The sequence below is a fragment of the Gouania willdenowi genome, chromosome 13, assembly GCF_900634775.1.
Source record: "Gouania willdenowi chromosome 13, fGouWil2.1, whole genome shotgun sequence".
Taxonomy (NCBI): domain Eukaryota; kingdom Metazoa; phylum Chordata; class Actinopteri; order Blenniiformes; family Gobiesocidae; genus Gouania; species Gouania willdenowi.
Window position 1 is genome coordinate 25,390,370 of NC_041056.1, and position 10,248 is coordinate 25,400,617.

Consider the following 10,248-nt stretch of genomic DNA (forward strand, 5'->3'; position numbering starts at 1 on the left):
ATCAATAATTGCAGTTTGTAAGCTGAGGCACCTCACAGACAGGGGTCTGGACAGGCACACCCCAGGAGTGCCCTAAAGGAAATGGTAGGAAATGATCATTTATCGGCAGGTGGCTTTTTTACCTTTAGCTGTGTTTGACACCACCGTCACTCACTGACAACACTGAAGAATCAACAGCATGACACTCACCAGTGCTTTGTCTCCTTTATTACTCCCTGTCGCCACTTTAGCGCCGCAAATTTGCTCTAAATATATTATAAAAGGGATTTTTTTCTTTCCTTTGCATGATGGATTTACACAGCCTGATGGCCAGAGACGGACACTTCAGCGGCGTAGACTAGATTTGCTTTTGTTTTTTTTTTGTCCTGCTGTTTATTTGTGCTGCATAGTTGGACTGCACAGCTGTACAGAAGAGCTCTGTGTGGTTTTGCAGACAGAAAAACATGGATCAAAAGTGTGTTCTGCTTCGAGAAGACAAGCACACCAGAATTATTCCACACTGCCAGTTTTCACTAAAGCAGAAAGGGCTTGAAAGCGCCACAACAAGGCTTACAGCTCTGGGCTAATAACATCTCAACCCCCACTTGTGATAAACAAATCATTTTAAATGGTATTTCTGATGCAAGTTGTAGGAATTTTTGATCACCTGCAGTGGAAAACCACTCTCTTATAATGGACTGAATCTAATTTCCAACAAAGTCAATAGAATCACAACAGATCTTATATATATATATATATATATATAAATATACATACACACACATATATATATATATATATAGATATACACATATATATATATTTAGATATTTGATGTTCACTAAAGTACAAATCATCACACGTTTTCAAACAGAAATACAGCGTTATAATCGTGCTTCACACTTACTCACTGCTCCAAATTTGACCGAGACGCTCCTTCCGGAGTAAACATCCTTGGCTCAAGGAATTGCCGAGAGCTGAAGGCCAAACCGACATTTCAGTGTCAACAAATCAACTCAGTGAAATTTTAAAGAGCTGCAAACTTTTAGCTTCAAATAAATACTATTTATGTTTTCTAGCTACAAACTAACATGACTTTAACTCCCAAGATACTGTAGAAATGAGTTACTAAAAATACATTTCTAGAGCAACAGGTGAAGCAGCTGGTGCAGGACAGTAAGCGCTTAATGGTTTTCAGGAGGGTGATGAAAAACTATGGCAACACAAGGAGCAAACATGTTGTTTTTTTTATGTGCTGTACTTAAGCTTTATGTTTTTGACAATTCATTTCTTTCCTTCGCATTTTATTAATGACAGAGTGACAAAAACCCTTTGGTCAGAATAAATATAAAGACTTTTGCATCAATTCATTGATTATTTACTAAATTATTCATTATTTAGTTCCTCTCTAACGTTACCTACTATTCTGCTTCTGCACACTGTATCAACGATTTGTTTTCTGTATTCCACAACAATATTTCTAAGACGCTATGTTGCTTTATAATAAATTTTCACGGCCTGAGCAGCAGAATGGTCTTTAAAGATAAGTGGGATTTTATATCAAAGGCTTCCAGTTTGTATTTCAACAGACATTACAACAATATTCTGGCTGTATCTCACACTTTAACTAGCAAGAAAAAGAACATTTCTTTATCTTTAATCCACCCCATGCAGGGAACAACATGAGCATCTTCATAAAAGGAGGTGAGAATTATTTATCTGTAATAACTAAGTTATAAAGTTAAAAATCTTTATAATGTTTTTATTGTTCGTTCTGTATGCGCCAATGGTGTACAGTTGTCCCTAGCTATAACGAGGTTCACCTTTCGCGCCCTCGATGTTTCGCAGATTTTTATTTACAGTGCAATTTTGCATGCATTTTATTACAGCGTATGAACGTGCATTGTGTTCTGCGTCCAGATTGGCTGCTGCGTTCACACCGGATGCCTCACAAAATGCCCATACGTCCAGATTACATACAAAGTCAATGGATAGACACGGCCCAAATGCGAAATCTTTCCTGTGCGGTGGTGCGGTCCAATCCGCACGTCATTTGTTGACGATGACGTCAGGCCGTCAACACGGACCCCGGTCTGTTCACCCATTCAACCATGGAGTAGAAGCTGTGTGTGACCACCTGGAGCTGTATGACACGGCCTTTATAACCGGGACCGGACTAGGAAGGATTAGGTGTGGAGGAGAATCAGCGAGGAGGTGGTAGTAGCAGGTAAAAGTTCTCTCTGTAGCACAGAGCTAGGATAGCATTAGCCGCTAATCACACCGGCTTTTTTCACCGGTGGTTTACGTTTATGAGAAGAGAAAAAAGAGCGCAGCGCCTCGCTTCAGCAGGCAGCGAAACTCACCAAGTTGGATGTGTCGCTGGTGGGCGGTGCTTTGCTTCAAACTCGCATTAGAAGCAAATGGGGACATTTTTTGATCCTGCACACTCTGAAGTGCTGTATGTTTGCAAATTTTCTCCCCGACAAAACCCACAATGTCGACATCTGTCTGAGAAAAGTGTATAAAGTGTGTGGGGAGGGGTTTTACAGCCTTAAAACATGTATAATAATTTTTAGAATGCAACCCCCGCGATAAACGAGGGACTACTGTATATGTATGAATGACAATAAAATCTATCTATCTATCTATAAGTATACTAGTATATCAATTGTGTTCTTTTATTTTCTATAAACAAAAGACATACTGTAGAAATTCATAAGGAAAACACCCCAATAAAACCTTCAAATTATTTTCACATTCTTTTCCTTGAAAAACCACCAAAGAAGAGCAGCAATTTTTGACCAGATGTGACATTGATGTCTGAAGTGTTTTTGTACTGCTTTTCATCATTTTTTCTTCAATGATGGTGTTATTTATCAGGACGAACAACATAAAGATGTGGGTTGAGATACCTTTGATGTTTTTGATGTTGGTATTGCAACTTCAGTTGCGCAAGGTTGAGCAACCAAAGTCTGAAATTCACACTCACATCACATATATTCACATCCTACCCCTAGCCTGTATATATATATATACATACAGTATATATATAGTTTATTTAACTATATATACAACCTTTACATAGAAAGTTCAAGTTTCTGTGTTGGTTTGTTAATTGTTCTTGCAGTAAAAAAAGCTTGAAATGTTTGACAAAATCATTCTAAAACCAAACTGAAAGTTGTCCTTTCACTAAGATGAGTACAAATATGTATCCACTTTATAATAAAGTTGATTTATCGGCTTTATGTGTCTTACAGAGTGCATAGAGTCATTTATGCAGTTTAAGAAACACACTGCTGTAGGGAACATTGAGAAGGGTTTGCATGTGGCCTCAGTTACTTTGAATGCGATCCTCCCCAGAACATCTGTCAAAGATTAGCAGTAAAGTGAAATAGGCAGTTCCTGCTCATACGCTCCAAAATAATCTGGCAGTAATTTTCCCAGTGACGGATATAAGGAGGGTGGAATGTTGAGGAGGGTTTAGACTTCCAAAACACTACACAGAACTACCTCTGTTAAGGCATGCGTATTGTGTTTAAGGGCAAAAGAAAAAAGAAAGCCTACAACATCTGGATCGCTTAAAGAAAGCAGAAAGTGTCACACAAACTGACACCCTGGATGAAAACGGGATAGTGCTAATTTTACCAGTGTGACCTTTTTAAAAAACGCTTTAATGTCATTTGCTGCAAAGGAAATTACACCCTGCAAGAAAAGCACTCACTGCACAAAGCAGCTACACCTCCAAATACAAACACTTCCAACGCGTGGCATTCAGCTGGCTGCGACAGAATGGAGAGACCTTCTGACTAAAAGCAACACAATCAATGAAACATGAAGAATCCCTCAGGTACAAAAGGAGATTGGCTCATTATTCACAGATGCACGCTGTCATTCAAAGGCCACGCTGAAATGCTAGAAAGGCAAATAGGCATTAGTTAACGATATGGGTCAGTTGTTTTGGAGGACGACCGGACCTTTGCACTCATCTTCAGTCACCCTTGGCAGGGCTTTGTATTCCACAGGACTTTGTCCTTGCTGAGCTGTACTCACATTGTCCAGTTCTGCTTTGAGTAATACAATATGTGCACATGGGAAGTTCATGTCTATATGTTTGTTCTGCAAGTCAAACAAGTGACATTGGCCCTCATTTATCAACTGTTCATATATTCAGATCTGAGTGTACAACGTGCGTTTGACCAAATCCACGCAAGCTTTGGTGTTTATCAATTCTGACGAAGGACAGCCTGACTCATCTACTTTTTGTACTTTTCTACTTTTAGGGCAATTGTGGCTCAGGTGGTAGAGGGGTCGATCTCTGATCAAGAGGCTCAGGGTTCAATCCCGGTCCATACTGGTCTAAGGGTCAAAGTGTCCTTGTGCAAGACACTGAACCCCAAGTTACTCCCATTGGTTGACTAGTGCCTTGCATGGCAACTCTGTCCCATTGGTATGTGAGTGTGAATGAGTGGATATGTAAAGTACTTTGTGACCTCTGTCTGTGAAAGCTGCTATAGAAATAAACATTACTTACTTACTTTTTCTTGTCCAAAATGTAAAGAATTGTCTGAATCACTGGATTCACGCTTTTAGTCTGTGGGTGAGTAAAATTTTATTGAAAGTGTCTATTTGTACTGTTGCCATATGGACAACCCCCGGTGCTATTGGTATGGTTACCAACGTACAAGTACGTAACGTCTTAGGGTTAGGGTTAGGTTACAACCCGATATCGCAACAATTTTTAGGGTTAGGGTTAGGTTTAGTCTTAGTCACGTGACCTAAACTGGCCAATGAGGGGCGATGCGTACTGCCAATTTATTTTAAACCACTGTTAGTCATTGGTTAAGTTAGTTATTGAGAATGTAATTCAACACTCATCCCATGCTGTTCAGTGCCTCTGTTATTCTCTTCCACAGAGTGTTCAAAATGAGCTTTCACACTACCAGAAAGCATATCTTTATTTTTCTTCACCTCAGCTGTGAGAATGCTGATTTTCATCTCGTAAACATTTATTTCTTTGCCAGTGTTTGTTTGACCTCAGTAAGTGGGGCCTCCAATTCAGGAATGTTTGCGGGCGTAACATGTTATTGACAATCAAATTCAACCGCCGCATTTATCAACACCCAATTATTGGTACGTCAGATACGAATGTGTCATAAATCCCACGTTCTGTCACACGACCAAATATGCACACAGATTTGCACCTGTTTTCATGCACGGTTGATAAATCAGAACCATTGTGAGTTGATGAGAAGTCATTCAACAATGCAGAAAGGAAAAAAAAAATCACTCTAAGCTATTTGATATCCATAACAGCTGCAGCTCTACTCTACTGTTTATCCCACCGTTTAAGGCAACATCCACAGGATATTTACTCTTGGATAAATATGAGTAATTGTGTCTGCGTTGCCCTAAAGTTAAAAGTAATTATCAAATTTCAACGTGCTTCCAAACTGACAGTTTGTTCCAGAGCTTTGTCTTATTGGTTAACTCAACGTGATGGGCCTCACACCTCACTGACACATTCCTTGAATTTCATGCATGCTCGTGTTAACACAGACCAGAGCTGCCAAATTCTTCTTGTACTCTGCGGAAAAAAAAAACAAATATTTGCTGAGCTGTGAATGCATGTATATATAGGAAAGGACAAACGATAGCGCTGAAGGAAAATGTTAAGTCAGGAGACGATCAAAAGCAAGCCTTAATGTACGGTAACTGGATGTCATATATTAAGATGTCTCTGTGTTTGTGGGAATGTCACAAGTCCTTCTTCTGTGTGTATGTCTATGCGTGTGTGTGGGAGTGTGATTCAGGCACCAACACATCAAGATGTCACTTCATAACCTCTGGCTCAGGAGGCTCCTGTCATCTTCACATTTCAGAGATCCTCTGCCTACCCCGGCAGACATGCTAAATATAGAATGGGGACAGAATTTCAGTTTGGAGCCACTGTTTCTCTTTATCTACATCTAACACTAGCATACATGCATAGCTGCTGCTGCCATCTTACTAATGCTGTTAGCATGGATTTATGCATGTATACACATGTACAGAATCAGCGGCATCCATGCTAAAACACAGCAGGTTAAGTTGCTGATTTCTGAGACGGATGCTCACATGAACAACACAAATCTCCTCTAAATCCAAACTCAAATAGAGGCTAATGTTTGGATCTTATACTAAAGCAGCTCATATGTTCCAATTACATTCCCATCAAATGACGTACAGTGTTATTATTCCTTTATAAAATGTCATTTGTAAATTCCCTATATCCGAATCATCCAATGCTGGCCAGAGGACAGATGGAGAATCATTCACTAGTGTCTTTTACCTGGCAGATTGTGAAACTACAGTTACATTTACTTGATTTGACCTTGTTCTATTTCTTATTTTGCTTCAGCAGAGTTTCCAAAAGGAGCCACGCAACTCCCTGCGGTTAATTTGTGCATCTTATCTGCAATTTGAAAAATGTCTATTACATTTGCAGCTGATTTCAGTTCAAGGATGTCTGAGGACTTGCAAGGCCAAATGCAAAACAAAGTAATATGAAGCACTATAAATGAAAATGGATCATTTTTTAAATAAAACACCTTTATTTTTATTTTTCCACTTGCCAACCGAAGATTCATTTGTGTTGACCATATTAAAATACCTTAGTCTCCTTAGTCAGGGAGAGGAACTGCTGTTTTGGCTAACAGACAGATATCTGACCCAGGTCGTGACTGAATGGGATACACAGTCTATTGCAGACATGGGCAACTGGCCACATGCAGCCCTTATGCTAATTGTGTGAGTCCTCCCAAGGTAAATGCAAAAAATCTGCAGAATAATAGACAAAAACCACAGCAAAAAATACACAAAAGGAGCTCAAAAACACACGTTACGACAACAAAAATACACACAATGACAGAAGAATCAACAAAACAACAACAAACAGAAGAATATGATGACACAAATGCACATCACTCACAAAACACAGAAGACAACAACAAAAATACAGATAATGGCTTCAAAATAAACCTGGGCGATATGGACCAAAACTCACATCTCAATATTTTTTTCTCAAAATGGCAATATACAATATAAATCTCAATAATTTTGATTAAAATTAAGTCTGACAAAGACAGTTCTGGGTTAAATTTGCTGGCTGAGGCAAAATGTCACACAGGTACATATTTAACAAACAGCTGCATAATATGTACCACTTTTGACTTTTTCTCCCATAAGGGACAGCACGTGTGAGTGAGTTTTGTAGTGCGGCTTATTTAGGGGAAAATCGGGGTTAGAACGCACTTAGAAATCTATCTGACTGTGAAAACTCGGATATATCTTGAATATCGATATATCGCCCAGCCCTACTTCAAAAACACACAAAACTGAAACAAAAACACACGTAAACCCATTATTCTCTCCTGTATTTAATACTCAGATTGGTAATTATTCTAAATGTTGACATAAATGTTGATAATGTAGCCCTTAGATCACAAAAATCACATTTTCGTGGTCCCCACTGTGATAAAAGTTGCCCATCTCTGGTCTAGAGTTATTATTTCCAGCTCCATGAATTGCCATCGTAATCTTGTCACTGTCACAAGCGTTACAGAAAAAAAAAAAAAAAAAAAAAGACAAACAGTCTCGCCATAGTAACAACAAGTCAGACAAGCCAGTACGGAACACGGCAATGACTAATTTGAGAATAATCTACTGCTCTTTGTTATGTGAGGATAACACTTACAACTGGTTGTTGTGTTCTCATCAACGGTGGTTATGCAATGATTTAAAACAAAGAATAGGAATCCTCAGGTCCTTCAGGTAAACAAAGGATCAGCAAACACACACACACACACACACACACACACACACACCCACACACACACACCACACACCACACCACAACACACACACGGCCTACCAATGTAAGCTTTAACAGGTCAGCATGTAAGGATCACAAGATACATCCATTCTGCAGTTTTTGCAGTCTTGATATCTTATTCACAATCACAAGGGACTAAAGCCTTTTTCCCAGAATGCACTGGGCAGGGGTTCAATAGAAACATCCCCACAGCTGGAAAAAAAATCAAATAAAAATAGGAGTCAAAGATAACAAAGTCTTTCCTTTCCTTTTAGACACTTGCCACCCTGTTTCACAAGCATCATTAGCACTAGCCTAAAACTTTGTCTGCATTTCAACAGTAACCACATGAACAATGGAAGACGAATGTTGGCTCCACAACCAACTGGACGAACCACAAAGGCTTTCGGGATAAAACTATAGAGACTGCCAGGATTCATGTGTTTTTTTTTTTTTCCTTTACGTGGCCCCTCTTACTATAAAACAGATGTGTTTGGAAGCAGGAACCTAAGGTGGAACGCTCCTGGCTTAACACTCCTCCTGAATGGGTAAAACTGGTCACCAGTCACTCAGAAAAAAATGGAACATTTCTGCTTTGCTTTCACTGAGACCAAACAGTGGTGAGGATGATTAAACCCTTCACTGGAGGGGTGTGTTTTTTTTTTTTTTTTTTACACATGGCCTCACAGCGCTACACTCATTTCTACTTTGAGAATGTTTCATTCCACTGTGATTCCACAAATTAGTTCTGGACCTGGAATCTCCTGTGGGCTTTCTACGCTACACATATTCATGTAGTAATTAGGGCAGCGCTATTATGTATATGAAACCTTAGTAATTAAATAATGGTCTCTGTTATTTATTTATTTATTTATTTTTTCTTTCTGTGTGCTTGAAGAACATGGTTGATTCTTGACCATCAGGAACATTTCCACTGGCTCCACTTAGCCTTCACCATACATTCCCATACATATGTAAACACACTTGATCCAATAGAGAGCGACACGAGAAACAGATTAATTCCACTGGTCGTTGCACTCGGAATTATTTAGATTAATTCCCCCCTTTGTCAAAAGTGACACAAAGGAGAGTTTGTATATTCTTTTGGGGACCATGTGTGAACAGTGAACACATGTAGTGTAAATAAATCTATATACCAGGCTTGTATGGGGAGGGGTTAGGTCAACTTTCAGTGTTTTAGTTTGAAACACATAAAGAAAAGAGGTTTACACTTGAATCATCTTTTTTTTTTTTTTTTTTTAGTGTAGGTGTGACTTTAAAACAACTGTTCCTCCAAGCTTGGCGTTTTACAATGTGTGGTTTTTGATATGGATGACATGAAATAGTAAATGTAGTCTGACATCATGATGCCAGATGTATCTTCAAGGACGCACTAAACAATAAAAAATGAACGCGCAGTGTGGAAACAATAGGAGAGATATAGCAGGGGTGTCCACATCATCATCATCATCATCATCATCATCACAGGCGATCACAATGAATTTCATTCGAGAACACAAAGTGACTTACCCAGAAACAAAGAGCGAAAGATTGCAGACATCACGGCTGGAAATCCCACATGTAACGGAGGTGGAAACAATGCGCCTCACGTTGCCTTCACGTTCATCAGGGCTGAGTGACCTACAGCCGCACGAGCACGAGCACGAGCACGGGAATCAGCCGTAAAGGGATCTTCATTGAGCTCATGAGTGAAAAAAAGATGAAATCATGTGTTGAGCTGCACGCCCGACATGTCCAAAGCCTGAAGAGGAGATGATGATGATGATGATGATGATGATCAAGAAGAAGAACGGGAGCCAGAAACGTGGCTCCGTCTCTTCATCGTCATTTTCAACCGTCTGATCAAAGTTCCGTGTGTGTGTGTGTGTGTGTGTGTGTGCTCTCAGGTCTGCTCTGTGTCCTCCTCAGCAGTCTCTCCTCATTCCCTCCTCCGCTGCACAAAATGCCAGAGAGGAGGAGGAGGAGAAGGAGGAAAGGGGTGGATAGGTGGAGGATGAGGGGATGCTGAAGGATGGAGACCTCTAGAGTCTAAAGTTCTCTCACACAGCCTACATAGTCCTCTGTGACCTCTTTATTCATAATAAAATCTATTTTTCCCTCATTATTTAAAGGAGGTCAGTGATTATGTTCAGTCTTAAAATAGAGCTACTGTCTGAGTTCATAGAGACTGTCGGGTTATTTTAAAATAAAAAAAATAAAATAAATACGTATGACAAATGTGGGGCATTCGCAAGTTTTTACAATTTTATCAAATTCATATAGAAATGGTTGTCAAATGGTGGTACCCCATGTAAGACATTTTAAATAATTTGAGACACTTGTAACTTTTTTTAAAAAAAGTAATTTAGTAAAATAAAAAAAAAGTGTACATACCCATAGACTCACCTTGTGACACTGAT

At 39.3% G+C, this 10,248-nt stretch overlaps 1 protein-coding gene across 1 annotated transcript in view; it reads right to left on the minus strand.

Moving 5' to 3' along the window:
- The window catches only part of clmpb (CXADR like membrane protein b), a 106,118-nt gene extending 96,352 nt beyond the window's left edge, over positions 1 to 9,766 (minus strand). The window contains exon 1 of the mRNA XM_028464665.1: positions 9,359 to 9,766. Coding sequence (XP_028320466.1) covers positions 9,359 to 9,389 — 31 coding nt within the window. The 5' untranslated portion in view covers positions 9,390 to 9,766. The remainder of the gene's footprint in view (positions 1 to 9,358) is intronic.
- Positions 9,767 to 10,248: the final 482 nt, after the last annotated feature.